Genomic DNA, 21,511 nt, shown 5'->3' on the forward strand with positions numbered 1-21,511 from the left:
TCACAACAACGCCAGGCCACACACATCTATAGTGACTCGCCAGAAATTCCAGGAGCTTGGTTGGGAAGTTTTGATGCATCCACCTTATAGTCCAGACCTGGCACCAAGCGATTACCATCTTTTTTTATCATTACAAAATTTCCTCGGTGATAAGAAATTGGCATCAAGAGAGGATTGCGAAAATCACTTAGTCAAGTTTTTCGCCAATAGGGAGCAGGGCTTCTACGAGAGAGGAATTATGAAGTTACCTTTAAAATGGCAACAAATTATAAAACAAAACGGTGCATATTTGATCCAAGTCGAACAACCAAAACCATGTTAAATAAAGACTTGAAATGAACGTAAAAATAATGGATTTCTTTTTCCCCAACCTAATATCAAAATCCAAAGTAGTTCAAGCCCCTTGTATAAAATGATACTTTATTTACATATAGCCTGTTACATATTTTCCTGTATAAATCATCATTAGATTACTTATAATACCTAATATGACGTAAATAGTTATTATGCTGTATTATTTAGGGAATAATGACAAGGAAAATAAAAGCATACATGTTCAGTATACAGGCAACTATCGTAGGTGTAACTATATATAGTACATGTCAGCAACATTTTCCTCCTTCCATAACTTATAGTTGCTTTTTAATGTCCTAAAAGAGAAATACATAGAATATTTAAAATACAGGCAAATTCTAGTCTTACATTTTTGGAATTTTCTAGATTTTTTTTTTCCAAATATTTCTAATCCACAGTTGGTTGAAGTCATAATTGCAGAATCCATGGATACAGACTGTGCAATGTGTGCATGTGTGAAGTTTATTGTTTTTGATTATATTTTAAATATAGTAACAAAATAAATCAGTTCTAATTAATTGTATTAAGGAATGTTAGTCATCACTAATACAAAGTGAAAAAAATTATTTGAATGATGTTTTAACAGTACTGTTCTTGCTGCTGTTAATATTTGAGATAAAGAAAATAAAACTAATAGATGAATGCATGAAAACAAAAAGAATTCTTGGCAAGGGATTTTTGTTTATTTTATCTTAATAATAGAATGAAAGAATTTATTAAGTAGTTTTAAGATAGTCAAAAGAGGCTGTGACAATATCAATAACATAATATAAGAAAACAACGCCTTCTATAACATTCCAGCAACAAAATTCAATACTCTAATAACTATGATCTATCAATAACTATGATCTAGTATTATTAAACAGAGTTCTCTACTTGTAACATTGACATATATAAATCTCTATTTACTATAATTGCTTTTAAATCTCCATTTCAATATTTTAAAAATAAAAATATACTTTCATTAAGTATATAAATATTCTGAGATACATCTAGTAGAAAAAATTATATAAATACTTCATAATAATTAATAAATCTCATAATGTTATGGATACAGTAGCAGTTGTGGAAATCTTATTTTTAATTTTGCTTTATTTTTTACAATGAATATTTCATATTTAATTTAGTCTGAAATTTAATTAAATATTTAAAATATCAGTAACTAAGATTGAATGTTTTTGGGAAAATATCCAGCTTTGGAAACTTCCTTGTTTTTTTTTTTTTTTTTTCTAAATTTATGATTATAAGATAGTAATCTTATGATTCAAATTTGTGCTTTACCACTACAGTTTTTGTTGTTATTATTTGCATTATTTTTAAAAATTGTACTGTTAATAATATAAAAAATGATTTTAAAACCTTTCATAAATTGTATACTTTAAAAAATAATGAAGTTTTATTTATACATACATTTAACAAAAAATGATCAATAAATAAAACAGCTTTTTCAGAAATGCAAATTTTACTTAACATTTTGAAAGTAACCTTGATAGTTTTTCAGAGCACACTCAATCTATTTAAAGTAGATCATGGTTAAAAAATTTGTCAATGAAATCAAAAATACAAATAAACAGTTTGTGTAGGAAATTCTTAAAATTAAAAAAATTAAAACTTTTAAAGTTTAATTCAAACATTAAAAAATATTTATTTATTTTTTTTAAATTGAAAGTTTGGATAAAACCCAAATGCATCATTTCAAGTATAAATAATGGATTCGGTGATAAAAATGCATTTTTTTGATAATGTTTTTCAAAAAGCACATTTGTTTAGTGTTCAGAACTTTATGAAAAAAGAGGAAGTTGAGTACATTGAAGAAGTAGCAGCAGAGATGTATGAATTTCCTAAACAAATGATGAATAACATGAAGGGAGTGTAGTTTTCTTTAAAGACAGCTAAAATTCCAATAAATAAATGAAGAAAGAATCAGCTTCCTAAATAAGATCTTTATACAGCTCAGTTAGAAAGAAAATTCTAATTAAAAAAAGAACTGTGTCATAATCTAGTAAATGTAAAATTTTTGATATGATTAAAAGTAACAAAAGATATCATGAATAACTTTGGAGTTCCTAAGATAATACTGAACATTGATTTTCCTTTCAACGCTGACCTCCTGCACTATCTAATTCTTGCTGTCCTGTACCTTCTATATTAGAGGATACCTTGGCATTTCTCAACATCTCATTCAGACTAACATTTGGTTGAAGACACTTTGTTTTTCCAATTGAGAAGGGTCTTCCTCCAATACTGGATCATGATTGAGCTTTTCACTTTCATAACTTGTTAAGCATCATGACAATTCTCCATGTAGAAAGCAAGAAACCAAAATAGGAAGAAGTAGAAGGAGAAAAACATATATCAAAGAAGAGAATAGTGATAGGAGAATTTGTATAATTGTTTGAAGAATGAGAAAAATAAATAATGGACAACTTGATCAGTAGAAGAGTTAAATTTTATGTAGGCAATACTAATTGTTCTATTAGAGAACAAGGAGACTCTTAACTTGATTTCTGGTTAGGTTCATCCTACGTTATGGTAGGTTAGTTTAGTTAGTGAGAAGTTAATGTATAAAAAAAAGAATAAAATAAAAAAAAAATTTAGTGTCTTGCATGTTTGTCTTTTGTCCGTCCGTTCATCTCATCTAGTTTGTTGTGTTCGTTTGTTTTTTTGTGCTGTCTGTCTAGTTGTTAAGTAGTATTAAGATTTGCACTCATGTTTAGTTTCACTAACATTAAGTAGTTATAAGTCTTCCTACTAACAGTCACTTGGCACTATTTGTGGCAGCACTGAATCATTGGTGTTCACTACACTCGGGTTTAGATCCTTCAGGGGACTACGGCTTTGCAGCCTAAAAACTGCATGCCAACATCAAACATAGAGGGTACTGTAGCCATTCAGAGGGATCCTACCTTTCTCTACTACCTATCTCCTCTCCCTCCTTCCCCTCCTCTTTCCATTCCCCTCTTTTCTGTCGACTAAACACCTTGTGTATGGCTGATGTCTTTCTTGTATGTATGTATGTATGTTAGAGAACAAGTGGTATTGACTACATTCAAGAGTATAAAGAGGATTTTTGTAAAATAGAAATAAAATATCATTATACAATTATGCATTTAATAAGGATATAGAAGTAGATTCAATAAATGTAAAATTACATATTACAATAAAAGAAATTTGCTTGTTAGAATGGAAAATTTGGTAATAGAAGGCCAGAAAAATTTATAGGTTAATACAAAATAATTATAATACTTTGAATATACAGATTTGATTCTTTATTCCAGAATTTGTAAACAAATTTTTTGATGTTTTAAGTCTTATACTTTAAATTTTCTACGTAAGTATTTATTAGTTTGCATTTTTTTATTTCATTTATCAATTTTTGTATATCTTTAACCAGTTGCAAATGAGACTTAGTGGTTAAAAAAGTATTTAGTTTTTAACTTTATTTTAAAGATAGGAGATATTCTATATGTGAGTTGCTTCAAAACTGTTAAATAAAGAAATTTAGATTATTAAGAAATTGGATTTTTCTTATTAATTTTAGTTACTTTAGATGAGAAATATCATATTTTGTGTTAATGTTAAGTTTACTTACACTTAATTATAACAAGTAAAATGGCTAAACCGTATTTGGAACAAGACTATGTCTCGGAGACTCACTACTAAGTGGAATCACTTTGATGCTCAAAACAGGTCTTGTTCTCATTCTCCAATCTTCTTTGGTATTGCTGCTTTTGGGCGTGATCATTCAAACTTCGCCGGCCACAACCACGAGGTTGTCCACAGTGCATTTTCGATGAAATTAACCTATACAATTTCGAAATTTCTCTCCGTTGTGTGTCAGCCCAGGTTGAATTTTTGTCGATGCGTAACGAAAATTTTTCGTTTTTGAAAAAAAAAACAATCGTGGATATGTATTGTCCGAAATTATTTTTTTATTTTGCATAAACAATATACAGTTTAACCTGATTATAACATCATCGAATGTAACGACAACCCTAATATAACGTCAAAATTTTTATTGGTCCCACGATTTTACTAGAGTAGATAATGTTAAAAAACCTACTTGTAACAACACCCTGTTTTAATGTCATATTTGAAGCACTCCCAAATTTACAAAATTAGATTACAAATTTTATTTAACATAGAAGAAACTGTGTTTAGTCCTAAGGTCAGAGTTCACTTCTTAGAATGACTGTGGGTGGTACCTGACTTCAGTAGGGTGAGGTGCCTGTTTGTAGAAGAGGGTCACCATTTTGGATTTTATTTTGACTCACTTCTCAGTCCCCTGACTACCTACAAGTCTGGATTTTTTTTATGCGCAAATGATTTGGGCACCTAATACTCTGTGCCAAATATCAACTCTTGACATGTACGCCTTCATACCTCTATGCTGGTAACATAAAATGGCAGTACGATTTTATAAACAAGACATAGTCTTGTCAATTATTATTGTAAAATACATTAGAGTTACAAAATTAATGGTAAGATCAATCTATTCTGGTATCCTAGTATTCTATGAAATTTAATACAGTCAATGATATAGTAAGCTAATAAAATCTTATTAACTTATTATTGATATTTAGTTTTTTTATATAAGTTTTTGCATCTGTAAAAAGAGCATTACGTTTTTTAAATTAATTTTTTTATACTTATAAATGAATTATTTTAAAGATTTTTACTTCAAATTATAGAAGAAATTCTATATTAAACTATATGATATCTGAAATATACTGGATTACTAATTGGCTATTAAATTAATAAATCTGTCAATTTGTTTACAGAAATTTTACATTGAAAAAAGTTTGATATTTTAAATTAACTTTTCTTTATATGGTATTAATGAACAGCTTAAATTTTTAAAATAAAAAACATAAGTTTGAGTTAAGAAATTTTTAGAATTACAAAGTTAAAATAGTAAATTCTAAGGTAAACCCATACAGTAGTCTTTTAATACTAACAACATGAAGATATACTCCCTGTTTTGTACTATTTTAATTTATAAAACTTAATTGTGAACATTTAGAATATTTTGTATGTGAATTTATTTACGGTTATATAGTGCCTTTATTGCATATCATTGTATTATATTAATATCCTGAATCTAATATGATCCAGGATATTTAGCAATATCAAATTTCATTATTTAAATGATTTTTGTCCCTTATAAGATTTTTTAATTGCTGTAATAATAATAGTTCATTACATCAATGAAATTTTACATGTAGAGAAATTTCAATTTTAGGATCATGTTTAGTTATTTTTAAAATATTTAATGAATTGCTAATATAAACAGTTTTATTTTTTATAAATAAGTCTTTATCTTGAAGTAAGGAATTTAAAGCAATTTATTATTAAATATTTTGTAAACACTTTCTGCTTTATCATCATTAGACTATTCATAGAACAAAATCTGAAATCATACTAATCATTGTTACAATTGTAAAATATTTATTCATTTATATTTGCTCAGTAATGCTTTATAATATGAGATTACTACCTCTCAACAATACAAATAATACACCATTAAAAACAAACAATAAATAAAGTTGATTGTATATATCAGGAGTGGTCAGACTTTTTGCTGTAAGAGCCTTACATACCTGAAAATATTGGGAACTGCACCTAAAGTTCTTGGTATAAAAATAAAAATAAAAAAAAATTTTCAGAATCATAATGTATTATTTTGACAATGAAAGTAAGCTGTTTTACTACATATTTGTTACATTTTTTATTTATTCTTTGCTAGTTGACAGTTTATGAATTTGTAATGTTGAAATTAATTTTTGGTAATCAGGTTAATAATTAGAAATTGAACTACTTATTAATTATTTTAGATGTTGGTTGATTAACAGTGAATTTTTAAAAAAACATGAATTGACTGTGGCTCTAGTGTATTTAGAAGATACAGAAATATTAAAGCATAACAAATATTTTTTATTATAATTTGAAACTGTGTAGTATAATTTCTTTATTTCTCAAACACAAATAAGTGTCACAAATTACAACACTTGGTGTTTTACCATTTTTATTCTATTTATTCAGAAAAAACTGAATAAAGATGGTAAAATGCCAAGTGTTGTAATTTGTGACACTTATTTGTGTTTGAGAAACAAAAAAATATTTATTTATTTATTAGGTGAGCCACAATTAAGCTCTTGAAGCACCACACTTTGGGCATCGTTTGTATATATCATCAATTATCCATTAAGTTTCATATTCTCAATAAATTTGTGATGAAACCTTCTGTTGAATTACTTAATGGGACAAATTAGTTATTAATGCAATTGTATTTATGTTTATACAGTGATCATAAAAAGTATATGTTTAAAACAATAGAAAATAATTTATAATAGAACATTCAGATGCAGTTCATAATAGAAACTTTGTCTTGCTCTCACTATTATTTTTAACAATAAAAATAATACACAGATAGTTGGCAATAGGGATTGTAAATTTTCTGACTTTTTCATTTACCAGTAATTCGGTAAATGAAAATTAAAATATTTTTTTAAGATAAAAAAAATTTTTATCTTAAAAAATAAAATTAAGGTGATAAAAAATATAAATCATTATGATTTCCATTTTACATTTTTATTTCAAAGATATCAAATATAAACAATATAAAAATTAAAGTGTTATTCTAAACAAACTATAATAATAAATATAGAAATAAACAGAAACAAAATAATACAGGAAAATAAAAATACAACAGAAATAATATATAGTACTAGCTGCATGGACCTGCTTCGCTGGGTTTTTATTTGTATATAATATAGTTTTTTATATATATATAAAAGACTGTTTTTCTAAGTAATCTAGAATCTAGCTGCAAGGACTTGCTTCGCTGGGAAAAAGTAACGATAGTGAAGATTAAGATAATTACATTATAGCCAGTCTTACCTGTTTTCACAAAATGCAAGAATTAGGTCCCCCATTTCCAGACTAATTAGAGAATTTTTACGTTTAGTCATACGAACTATTTTCAATGTTTCTGGAACGTTTACAATCGTTCTATAATCGAGCCAATATTCGAATTTTATGTTCAAATTTAATTCGAACAAATTCTAACAAAACATTCGAAATAGAAAACCACTTTCAAGCCCATATCTCCTGCACCCTTATAGCTATCGAGACGCAACCACCCCTATGCACGAATAGAGACTTGGGGCTACTACCACATACAAACACCATTCACGTGCAATGTATAGTTTTTGCGAAAAAGTGAAATATAGGGACATACATGGTCCATTTATATATATATATATATATATATATATAGAAGATTTAATACCATTTTATTGATTACCATTTTTTAAAATTAACTTTTCAAGAAACTTAAATTATTTATAGTCTTATCTTCTAATTTTGATCTAATTTTAATTTTTGTACAAAAATAATCCAGATCCCACGAATACCCTTTCTGATTCAACACTTGTTGGACGAATGGTCATTAAATTNTTTTTTTTTTTTTAATGTCCCTTTAGCCCTTTTAAATATCTATAAACACAATATTTTATACATAGAAATTTCTAGTATGGATTTTTCATTTACTGAATTACCGGTAAATTTACCGAATGTTTTTTTTGTCAATTTATCAGTTAACTGGTATACAATCCCTAGTTGGCAAAGTTAAGATATTTTCATCATTATTATACTTATTTTTAGTTTAATTTAGAAGTAAATTCTTACAATAATTTGAAAATATTGATATATAGACACGTTTTGAATTTTTAATAAAGTTTGTTGTTGTAAATCTAGATGTTAGTGATTTTTTTTTTTTTTCTTTTTTATTGTACATCAGAATACTGAGCTATTATTTCACATTATTTCTTTGTTGCTGCCAAGCTTATTACAGACCAGATCCATTTCTAATGGACGAACTGAGATTATCCACATAACTTAGTGTGCAATATCCCGTAGAAAAAATTTATAAGATTAATTTTTCTTTTTCTATTTTTATTTATATTTCTTATTTCCTTCTTTTGAAATAATCCATAGGGTTTGGTGAAAGTAAAACTTACAATCAGTATGACATACTAAAAATGCTTGTGGTTAATCTGGAACTTGACTTTTGAACTTTGTTTTAATTCATATACAGATATAACAATGTAAAAATAAAAATGGGGTTACTAAATTATCTATAGTATTTCTAGAATGCAAATAAACTTCTATGAAATAGTGAGTTTTCTGATCTCTATGAATGTATTAGTATTAAATTACATTTTGTTATTTATAGTATAGAAATTACAATATTATGTTATATTTTCTATATTCTGCCAGTGATGTATAAATTAAATTTGCTGAGAATAAATGGAAGAGGATGTTGTTTGGAATATTTGTAGGCATGTGTCATTTAGTTCAGACAATATAAAATTAGATACACAAGCATAGTATTATTATTATTATTATTTCATATTTCAGTTGTAGAATTAAAATTGCATTTTATGAATGAAATTGAATGAATGAATAAATTATTTATCATTTTTATGCTATTCTTTATTGGAATGTATATACAATATGTTAATTTTAGCAGTATTTTTTTTACAAAATATTGGCATGAATAATTAGCTTGCTTTGTGCAACAAGAAAAATATTGAAATTAGATATGTATTCCTTCATTTTTACAATTTGACATGAATATTATATGGATTATACGTCAAACACTTGTAAAAGGTATAAAAATAAAATACTTAAATAATTACATATGTTGTTAGTGACATTTTCAGTTCAGAAGGAAATATTTTAAATATAGGATTGTATGTATTATCATTTGTATAGCAACATTGAAATGATATATACCAATACATCTAATATTTGTATGTTTTGAAAAAACATTAATGTATATATTATGATCATTTCTAATCAGATATCTTTCCAAGAAAAGATGTCTAGTTAGTGAATTAGTATATGCTAATATGCATCATTAAATTGATTTGTGTGCATTATTGCCATGTAATTTGTATCAATAAACATCACAAATATACATGCACAGAAGTATTACAAAAGCGTCATCTTAATTTCTAATGTCCTTTACACACTTCCAGAATGAATAGTCCTTATGTCAAGATCTTCCCTTATAGGCTATTTTCCTCACCTCAATATGTAAAAATTGTAAAAAATATTTTCAGGCTTTCAACACAATTTTATAAAATTAATTAACAATTAAGACATTAATTAATTATTTTTAATTAATGTCTTAATTGTTTATTGTTTTAGCTTTATCCTTAAACAAGTACTTGATAGGTTCAACTTGCTGGTGCAAAGGAAGTTCAGTATTTATCTTTCACATAAGAGATTCAACATACTGATTATAAGTACATTGGCAGTTCCAAGAAATTTAAATAATTTGAAATTTTTATATAGTAAGTCAAAAAAAAATCCTGTAAATTTCCTGAATGTGAGATAAGGCTTGTTAATTAAGATAGTGTTTACTGATCATTACAAATGGAAAAACTCTTGTGGGGCTGTTCGTAAATGACATCCACACCAGAGGGGAGAGATGTTACAAGTTAACAAAGTTGGATAAGGGGTTTTTTTTAATTGTGGCTTTTGGCCCCTTATCACTCAGAGAGCACAAAGAGGCCAATGGATAAGGGGTTGGTTGAGCTTCAGTGGACATTGTTTATTTTGTTAAATTTTACACAGTTTATGCATTTTATTATATTTATTTGAAAATTTTTTGTGTGCTTTGTTTCTAGTTGTGGTATCTATCATTCATAAACTGATAAAGGTTTTAAGGGTGGTTTTGTTGGACAATCTGAAGAGGAGAGGGATTACAGAAACTTGGACAAGAGGGGAGGAGTAAAAATTTTAAGAAAAATGTGAATGTAGTTTATGGACAGTTCATAATGCACATATATTATTGTTTTAAAGATTAGGTGTATTCTTTGTGAGTTGCTTTAAACTATTAAATAAATTTGGTTTCAAATTGTTAAAACCAACTTTATTTCAAATAACTAATCTTTTATTCTATCACTGTGTCCTTTCCTTTTTTGCAAATGCTTTCAGGTTTATTTTTAATATTATTTCAGGCTTTCTAAATCCACATATATTTTATTATATATATATATACTAACAGTGTCTAAATCAGCTATAATCTAATTGAATTTTTTTCTAAACACATCATCTTGAAATTATTTGATTAATTAGAATGTATTCATCAAATTTTTGTTTGATTTGGAAAGCCTTAAAAAGGCTTACAAACAAACTTGATAATATTTTCCAAAATGAAAAAATTCAGTGCTGGAATGAAAGGTTGGATAGTTGAAATGAAGTTTGTTATAAAGAATTAGGATTTTGCTTATTTCTTTTAGTTATAAACAAAAATACAAAAAAAATCTTTCTCTTGGCATTACTGGTAAATACATTTAATTAACAAGTATAAGCACTTTCAACAGTATATAACCATTTTCTCTGGGTAAAATGGAAGACGGAACGTTATTAATCTAGAGAAAGAAAGTATTTTTAAATTGCTGTTTGTGCATGAGCATGGAACAAAATAAATGTAATATGATGGCAATGGGTAACTAAAATAACAGAATTAATATAACAGAAATAATTGATAAGAATATAAAGAAAATTTAAATGAAATGCAAACACTGGAGCCCTGTTGTCACAACTGCATGACCTATTATGATTTTAGCAAGTTGAACAGCACAACCCATAGCTCTGGAATATCAAGTGTAGGAGAGTTGCATGGGAACATTGATGTACAGTCGACCCCCCTATAATTACGGTCCCAATAATTACGATTCCTATAAAACTGCGAAAAAATTGTGACGGTATCCGTAAAAAACAGTAAAAAACCCCCTATAATTACGTTAAACGTCATCGGGCAGCCGAACTACTTTCCCGCCGTCCGTAGCACCACGCTACGGAGAGATTTCTATCGTCTGGACAGTATTATATAAATTATATATAAATAAGTACTGTATATATAATTATATATTAACTTATTGTAACTTTGTTAGAATTAAATATATAATTTTTGCTGTCTAGCGTGGCGCCACGCTACGGAGATTTTTACGCTAACTATCGTCTGTACAGTATGTAAATTAGGTACCGTAAGTCTAATACAGTACTGTAATTTTATACATTTCTTGTGAAAGAAACATTTCTTATTCAACGGCGATTAAAATTATTTATATTAATGATGTCTCCGAAGTTCAACGAAGTTAACGCAGAAAAATAAGTTATCAGAAATCGGTCGTGGTTTGGTGTGCTGCTTCGCGACGAAAACAAGCTTTAGCAATGGGGTTGTCGAATGGTGCATACTCGGTAAGTAATCCTACAATTTTTTGTTTATAGCGTAGTTTATACGGATTATTTCCAAAAAATATATACATATTTTGGAAATGTTGAGTCGGATTAGTCTAGAATCGATTAATTTTATGGAAGAAAACCTTTCAATCAGCCGTAGTCCGTAAACTTCACACGTGTCGGGCTGTAATTGGAACAACTCGTAAGAAATCAGATTCCTAAAAATGGAACGTATCTATGATCTTATAGGGGGGTCGACTGTAATAAATATTGATATTATTTTAATTGGTTTAGATGAGAAAACAGCTTTTATATTCACTTACACTTAGTATAATTATTATGAAATACATTATAGCCACAAAATTAATGGCTTGGATAAGATCAGTCTTTTCTGGTATTGCATGATTTTAGATTTTAAATTTGTTTGGTTTATAAAATAAAATCTGTAGATGAGAGAGATGTCACACATTTGTCTGATATCTAATACAGGACAATCTGTTCTAGACAGGCCATGCCAAGTTTATCTCTTTGGTTCTAATAGATATAGAAGTTGAAAACTTTAGGACTAATAATAGAGAAGTCCAAATAACCACATTTTTGTATTTTATTCTGATAATGTAACTTCTGAACGTTGAAAATCAAAACAGCTATAACTTTAAAATTTCAAATGATAATCCAGATTTTGTGGCACATACTTTTAAAGCATTATTACAAAAAAATGCCAAATTCCCTTTTTTTTCATATATTATTACTTAAATGCTTCATAAATTTTCTGAATTGATAATCATCTTTTAAGAGAACAAAAAAAACATTTATGAGTAAAATTTGTTTTTGGTTTCTGAATTTGGTTTTTTTTCTAATTATTTTGAACATGATGCAAAGTACAAATATTTTTTCTGGTGGTTTTTAATACTGAATCTAATCATGGAGTCAGATTTGAAATCAAATGAACTATTTAGAAGTTTTGTGTGAAAATCTTTATCTACTAGATTTTATTATAATCACAAATAATAAAATGTTTTCACTGAAAATTTTCTTTAAAATAATAAGATAAGATACAGAAACATGGAAATTGTTTTTATGATTCAAAGACGTAATAGACCAAGAGTGGCAAACTGTAGCAGTGTGCCTAAAGTGGCATGTTATGAGAAATCAACCGGCATACAACATATACAATTTTGATTATCATGTGTCTTTTTGTAATCATCCTTTTGGCTTTATTGCCCAATCATCCCTTATTTTAAATAAGTTTCTTTATTTTTATTTTAAGGCATATTCATTTCATTTCTTTAAATATTATTACTTGAAGTCTAGAACTTTGTCTTGCATAAATATTTTAAAGATAATTATGTTCACTATATAACACACAGATTCAAAAAGGTTTGCCATCTCTGTAATAGACTATTTTGTGACATTACTGTTAGCATTACAGCTGTGGTATAGTAAAAAAAATATATAGAAATATAGAATAAAAATAAATGTTTTGAAAGGTACTAAACTGAAAGGAGAGGATTAGGATTTCATGAATGGTACTAAGAAAATGGTGTTGGGTATCTTGGTACTGAAACAAGTAAAAAGGTACTAGATTAGTACAAAAGTACTAGGTGGAACAACAATGGTGATGCCTTTGTAGCCCCGATTCTGTTACTCGGTGTCGCCGCTAGAGGTGCTTTGATCTAGTTTTGCTGTTCCTTCCACTAGCTTTATAGCTTATCAGTAAACCACAAATTAGGACACAAAAAGAGAAAGGGCGACTGCAGGACAGGCAAGAACTCCCAGAAAATAGATATTCTGCAATGGTAAAACCCTGAATATAAGGTTATTCCCACTTTGAATTATCCAAAAATTAGAAAAAAAAGTTTGAATTAAACAAGTTCAACTAATTGAAAACACTGTATAGCAAAGTGGTCTAAAGCAAAGCATCTTAAAGTAAGGTATTTCTGTATTCAAATAAATATTAAAATACTGTCGCATGCAAATAAAATAAAATACAAAGTGTAATATTTTTGTCTTAAAATTGAAAAAGAAAATGTTAGTGATTGAAATAAGTATGCTTAGGTATTTAAGATGAAATGTAATTAATAATCTTCAGTTATATTTTTTAAATTTATTTTACTTTTAATGGCTCATTATTAATTTATTTTAATAATCAAAAATTTGGTTCAGAATATTTTCTTGTTGACAGAAAACTATTTCTTATAGTTTTTAATCTATCAAAAAGGTAGTTATTGAAACTGTCTTTGAACAAAGATGCTTTGATTTCATTTTGAATATAGTATAGGTATTGTACTGTATTGTAACAGCCATCCTGCTGGCATCAGTTGCAGAAATGAGTCAGCATTTTAATGTTTGAGAATACAAAAAATAAGACTTTGTAAGTCAGATAAATAAAGTGTATTATATAGAAATTTAACTTCCTATTATAGGAGTTTTTTTTTTTTAATTTTCCACAGAAAAATTCATTGAAAAGAGAAATTTATAATAATTTAGTACTTTATAATATGGAAGATTACTATAAGTTATATTATATGGAAAGAAATGGTAACCACCAAGCCTCTATGCATAATGACTTGAATGCTCTCTGAATTGTGCTGTTATCCATCATTAGGCAGGAAGTGTGAAATGCATACTTCCTGTCTAATAGTGTCAAAGGTGTCTAGCACTAAATTTATGGATTCTTAATTTTACAGCAATACTATTGAAATTTTCAACATTTATATAGTGTGTGGTTCCTAATAGTGTATGTACAAGCATTTATCACACTTAACATTTCAGAATTGCATACAAAAATTTTGATTGTGTGCACAACACACTGCCACCAATTTTGTCTATGGGTATGTTCCTAAACTTAACATTTTTAAAGTGCTATAGTCAAACATTCCTAAAATTAAGTTGTTCTTACAGTGAATTAAACTGGTTTGTCATTAATTTAAGTGCAACAAAATTTTTCTCTATTAAGAGATGTAGCAATGATGTAAACCAATTATCATTGATTTAAATTGTATATTATTGATGGAATATGATTAAGTTATATATGAAATTACTGCATAATGATTCTTTATGCATAATTATCTTTCTTTAAAATAACATAACATTTAATAAAATTTGTTAAATGTAATTGAAGCAGTGGCATGCTGTCCATGGAAGCTGTGGTAGCACTGCTTCCCTTGTATTTTCTAAAATATAAATACATATTGTGCAATTATTTTCATATTTTAACATACTTTGAATTAATTAAAATTAATATTTTATTATAATTGCATAATGCATCTTATTACAAATTTCTATACTACATGTGGGAAAAAAATGATAAGATTGCTGTTGTATATTCGAATATAAATACGTATATGCATATTCCCAATGGAAGCGCCATATTGCCAAATATGGGACAGCTTCCATGGCAAAAATATTTGAATGGTGTAAAGTGGCCAGATTATACGCATTCACGCATGCGCTTTATAGAGCACCAACCTCATACAGTTTAGCTGGTGGATGCTACACACCAAAATATTTTATAACACTTCCAATGATTCTGTCCAGGGCTGTCACAGCTTCCCTACAATCAAATGTCACTCACTGCACACTACTGAACTCAAGTATTATTTTATTGGACTGTCATCTATTGATGAAATTTCAATGAAGTGCTTCTAAGCATTAGGAATGTATTGTATTTCTTGTCTTCCCTTGCTGAAGACAAGAAATACAATACCAAAATGCCAAGTTCCAAACTTTGTTTATAATACTAGTAGCAAGCATACAAAGCAATTTTAAAAATACAAAAAATAGAAAAAGTATGAGAATTCCATTTGAAATTCTAAAGTTTTCTCTTGACCCCTTACAGGGGAGCAAAAGGTGGCTTAATTTTTTGGAATTGAAAAGATCCCTCAAAAATATATAAATTTTATTCTGATTAATTTTTTAATTGGTTGCATATATTATATTTGTTGGGGTATTATTATTTATAAATGAATTATCCTGTATGGGGTGTTAATGTTTAATGTGCTATAAATTTAAGAGAAGATATGTCGTAGAGGTTGATGAGATGAGTATTTTTTTATGGAGCATTCTAGGGTCATAAAAATTAGCAGATCTATAGACTACAGAAAATTTAGATTACAGAATCTTTATATCACAATTTTTTTCTTTGGAGATATGTACTGTGTAGGGTGTTTGTTTTTGTAAAATTTAAATTTTGTTTTTTAAGAACATTATTTACTTGTTCAGTTAAATACAATTAAAGCATATTTTCAGAAAGATGTTGGATTATTTATTTCAATTTAGATTATATACTTGTTTATTACTACAGTCTAAGGTGAATACTTAAACAATAACACACACAGAAAACATTTCTGTGAAATTAAACTTCTCATACATAATATTAATTACACAAACCTATCTACTGAAATAAAAACAGATAAACTAGTTAATTTGTCATTTTGTAACATGTTCGAAAAATCTAATTTATTATTATAACAGACTCTTGTCTTTAATTAATCAATTAAATTGAGATTTTACTGTAATAATAATTGCTTGAAGTGTTTTTGATATTTTAAATTAACAACATCCATATTAAATTTTTCTCAATCTAAATATTTTTTACTAAAAATAAATGAATAATTTTTACAATATTAATTTGTTACTCAACAGTTAGCTTGAAAATTATTAAGCTTTATTGATTGATAATGAATGAATTATTTTCTAAGCATCACACAAATTGAACTTCAAGACTGATTTCTGTTAGTCTTAAAATATTGAAGATTTGCTTTAAGTTTCTTAAGATATTTTTATTTTAACTTGCAAATTGATTTTATAAATGTATTTATAGATTTTGTAAATTTAAACATGTTAATGTAATTCAGCACAACCTAAAATTACATTAAAATTAAACCTACATAATATATATAAACCATTTTAGTTTAAGAAACTAATATACTAATTAAAAAACATACAGAATAGAAACATAATATTTTTTTTTTATTTTAACAGCTTTAAAGAAAGGTGACAGTTTTTACTATATTGTTTTAATAATGGTGATTATTCAAAAATATAAATTAAAACATTTAATTTTTCAAATTATAGCTTTTAAACCTCACATTTGTTTTAATCATACAGATATCATAAGATAATTAACATTACAACTGATATACGTAGGCTGTTTTTTTTTTTTTTTCAAGCTCTGATGGTCCATAAAATAAAGACAAGTGTAAATAACAAAATGAGTTTATTACCAAATGTTAGGTACAAACATGGTTACTTTTCGACATAATCACTGTGAAGATTGAAGAATTTGTCATATCTGTGGATGAGCGTTTTCCATCCCCTTGTCGTAAAATGTTGCCACCAATGATTTGAGATGGGCCCTAACATTGTTTTGAAGATCGTCATTAGCCTCAAACCTCTGCCCTCCTAGCCACTTTTTCTGTTTAGGAACGAGGTGGAAGTCACGTGGCGCTAAATCAGGGCTATATGCTGTATGTTTAAAGGTGGTGAAGACTTCCACCCAACTTGGAATTTTTTAATGTGTGAAGACTTCCACCTCTTTTCTGAACTGAAAACGTGGCTAGCAGGGCAGAGGTTTGAGACTAATGACAATCTCAAAACAACGTTAAGATCATCTCAATTCACTGGCAGCAACATTCTATGAAAAGGGGATAGAAAAGCTCGTCCACAGATATGACAAATTCTTCAATCTTTATGGTGATTATGTCAAAAAGTAACCATGTTTGTATCTAACTTTTGGTAATAAATTCATTTTGTTATTTACACTTGTCTTTGTTTTATGGACCATCGGAGCTTGAAAAACCGCCTACATGTATTATGTATATAATGTAATATAAAAATTCACATTTTCTGTGAGGCTTACAGAATTGTGTTCATTCTCAAAATCTGTTCAATTGATTTTGATTAGACTTTGCCATTTTCCATTAATTGCGACGCAGAATCCAAAAATGCAATAAAAAATGGGTATTTACGACTTCGTTTTCAAGATGTAAAGTTGTTTCACAAATGCACGCAGCAAAGTGATATTGCACAAATTGCACAACTTTGTTGTGTGATGTTTCATGATAGCTAGCACATCTTTGTGTGGGCTTATAGAATTGAGTTTATTCTCAAAATTTAATGGATTGATTTTGATAAAACTTCACCATTTTCCATTAATTGAGACGAGGAATCCAGAAATGTAATGTGGGTCCATTTAAATGTAAAAAATCCAACAATGAATTTCTTAACTTCCTGGCAACAAAATAAACAAACCTTCCTGCAAAATTTGTGAAATTTTCAAAAGTATAGGAGTTTCAAAGAGTGTAAACAAAATCGTGCCCACACACACACACACATTTAACATTCATACATACAGAAAAACCTCTGAATTTTTTTGCATTTCTCAATGTTTCAAGGTCTCAAGTCCAAAAAATGTAAAAAAAAAAAAACTGGGGGGTCATTTTTTGACCGATGTCATACTTTTCCTCTATTATCTATAACAGAACCAGGAAAGTAAAAATAGGAGTCCATGATTTCATTTTTGATATACAAAGGTATTACAGTGACAATGTTCATGTTCTCTGAATTCAACGAGCATACCTAATGGAATTTAGGCCTAGGGGTCAAAAATAAAAACAGTATTACATGTGCCTAATGGAAAATGAAGAAAATACAAGAATGAAGTAATCGCTATCGATTGCTTTGTTCTTTGATCATCTCTCCTTACCTGGCCAATCAAGGATTGTCTCTCCCATGGCCTGCAGGTATGAGGATAGCCTGTTTTTGAGGCAGCAAGTGCAAAATTCACCTGTCCACATTCCTCAGATACTGTACAAGAATTGCCTCTTCTGTACCTAACAGGTGCAGGGATCGTTTCCAGCTTTACTTCAATTCTATCACAATATGGCAGTTACTCAATGTCTTAGTTATCAGTTAAGACCTGAAAACTGCTATTAATATATGCATCACTCATCAGTCATTTATATACATTTTCTTTATCACAATCTTCAAATCCAGAGTTGGATTGAAAGAAGTTTATAAATTGCTGATTTCTTCATTCTGAGCAGTTTGTTCTGAGTCTTCCAGATTCAAACAGAGTGTATCTCATCCATTTTTTTTAGATTGCTTGACACTTGAGCTTTAGCTAACAAACAGCAACAGTCTTTTAGGATTAAGCTTTGTAGAAAAAGCAATTCTGTTCTCATCTGTTAATAGTAAACTATGTTGAATTTGTTTTCTGTATATCCTTTTCAGTTTCTCAATGTTGCCACAGTCCATTGGTTGAATTAATGCTGTAACATTTGAAGGAAGATACATCACCTGAAAATCATTGTCAATTGCATTTAGAACATCAGTTGATGGAAAGTAAACATATTGTTAAGTAGCAGTAGTACTTTGCCATGTTATCCTTTGCATTCACAATGCCTTTTAACACAGTCTTTGGTATACCATCCACAAAAAAGATTGGAGTTCATTCATGCATTTTTTGCCTCACAAATGGTAGATACATTTACAAGACAACATTTCTTAAACAGTGAGGTGTTTTTAGACTCCAATCAATGACAATGCATGAATACCTCTAACATTTTTGTGCAAACCAATGTGGCTATTTGCTTTTTGTTAACTTTAAAGCCAGGAGATTTGCTCTCAGCATCACAAAGCCAATGACTTTTGAGACAGTGCCTTCCAGTTTATTCTCATTTCATCTGCATTGTAGATAACATCTTTAGAATACCCCCTGCTTTCCATGAGTTTCATGAGTCTTTTCTTGAATTTATTGGTAGCTGTGTTGTTGCCGATTGACAACTCTCCTTCATTTTGAAGTTCTCTTATGCCATCTTGAGACTTAAAGTTTTGAGCCAGTTTTTCTGGTTTTGAAACCAAGGATGATTGAAATGACAGTTCATGTGTAGCACCTTTCCACATAATAAAAGGTCTGATATTGGTGATTGGTTTCTCATTACTTCTTTCCAGGAACCACAAATGAAGTATGTAGTAAGTGATGCATCATTTGCATCTTTTGTAATTTTTCTTTATATATAAGATCCATCATCAGAGTCAATCTGGCAGCAAATTTTAAGGTATTTTGTCAGTTGGCTTTCATGTTTAAACAGTTGATGATCTTTAATTTTGATTCTACTGTCATCACATTCTTCTTTTTAGGTGATGACATCCTGGCTGGGCTTGGAGTATCTTTCACAAGCTTTGTGTAAAAAATTATGACCCAGTTCAGATAAACATTCTGATAATTTTTTCTACTGTAATGCATAACATACTTTTAAACTTTTATCATTACAAAAATGGTCACAACATAGATTTATTTTATAATTTGCATAATAAGAAAAATAATTTTTAAATTGATAAATGAAAAATTGAATTGAAAAAATGTAAAGTTTTCAGATTGCTAAAAACAAATTAGAACTTCTGTATAATGTTGATTGTTGGTTACAGATATGATACTGTCATTAATAATATAGTTGACCCCCCTATAATTACGGTCCCTATAGTTACGATTCCTATAAAACTATGAAAAAATTGCTACCGGTATCCGTAAAAAATAGTAAAAGTTCCCTATAAACACCTCAAACGTCATCGGGAAGCCGAACTACTTTCCCGCCGTCCGTAGCGCCACGCTACGGAGAGATTTCTATCGTCTGGACAGTATTATATAAATTATATATAAATTAGGTACTGTATAGATAATTATATATTAACTTATTGTAACTTTGTTATAATTAAATATATAATTTCCGCCCTCTAGCGTGGCGCCACGCTACGGAGATTTTTACGCTAACTATCGTCTGTCAGTATGTAAATTAGGTACCGTAAGTCTAATACAGTACTGTAATTTTATACATTTCTTGTGAAAGAAACATTTCTTATTCAACGGCGATTAAAATTATTTATATTAATGATGTCTCCGAAGTTCTACGAAGTTTTCACAGAAAAATAAGTTGTTAGAAATCGGCCGCTCTTTGCTGAGCTGTTCCGCGACGAAAACAATGTTGAGCAATGGCAATGTCGAATGGTGACACTCGGTAAGTAATCCTACAATTTTTTGTTTATAGCGTAGTTTATACAGATTATTCCCAAAAAATATATACGTATTTTGGAAATGTTGAGTCGGATTAGTCTAGAATCGATTAATTTTATGGAAGAAAATCTTTCAAACAGCCGTAGTCCGTAAACTTGACACGTGTCGGGTTGTGATTGGAAGGATTCGTAAGAAAGCGGATTCCTAGAGAATGGAACGTATCTCTATCTTATAGGGGGGTCGACTGTAATCCAATTTTCATCACTTGATGTATTTTCTTGTTACATTTTGCTGCCTATTATTTTTTAGTGGTAAATTTTGATGAATGACTTTGTATTCTTATTTGTTTTTGAAATTTTTACTCTGTTGATTAAATACATAAATATATAACTGTTTTAAAAATATCCAGTAAATACAGGCATATATCCTAAAAATTGCACAGATTTCAATAGCATTTTCTGGTAATTTCAAATAATCTCACATGTGCAGACAAACATTTTACATAAATAACATTCCATTTTAAAAATGGAAGGATTAAATTCATTTAATTGAAGAAATATAATTGGCAGACTTTTGTACTGAAAACTGTGAAAATGGTAAATCTTATACAGGTTAACATTTCTCTGCAATGGGAATTTCATGGCATGTAATGTTTAGCATTATTTCAAGTGTAGAGAAGGGAAACTGCAGAAAAAAGAATGGAAAGTTGTTGAAGAGGAGGAAAGTGAATGAAAGGAAGAGAAACCAATTGGAAGAAGTAGCCTTTAAAAAGTTGGACTAATGCTTAGAAAATTTGGAAGAAAATTCAAAATTTCACATGGATGTGTTTAACAGATTCTGAAGAAATGTCGAGTGACTCTTAAGAAGAGAAAATCTGCTCCA

General features: G+C 28.5%; 1 protein-coding gene across 1 annotated transcript in view; it reads right to left on the minus strand.

Moving 5' to 3' along the window:
- LOC111637359 (DBH-like monooxygenase protein 1) overlaps positions 1–19,521 on the minus strand; it is a 25,683-nt gene extending 6,162 nt beyond the window's left edge. The window contains exon 1 of the mRNA XM_023382835.1: positions 19,279–19,521. Coding sequence (XP_023238603.1) covers positions 19,279–19,521 — 243 coding nt within the window. The remainder of the gene's footprint in view (positions 1–19,278) is intronic.
- Positions 19,522–21,511: the final 1,990 nt, after the last annotated feature.

Source organism: Centruroides sculpturatus, unplaced genomic scaffold, assembly GCF_000671375.1.
Source record: "Centruroides sculpturatus isolate CEXI.00-Female unplaced genomic scaffold, Cexi_2.0 scaffold53, whole genome shotgun sequence".
Classification (NCBI taxonomy): domain Eukaryota; kingdom Metazoa; phylum Arthropoda; class Arachnida; order Scorpiones; family Buthidae; genus Centruroides; species Centruroides sculpturatus.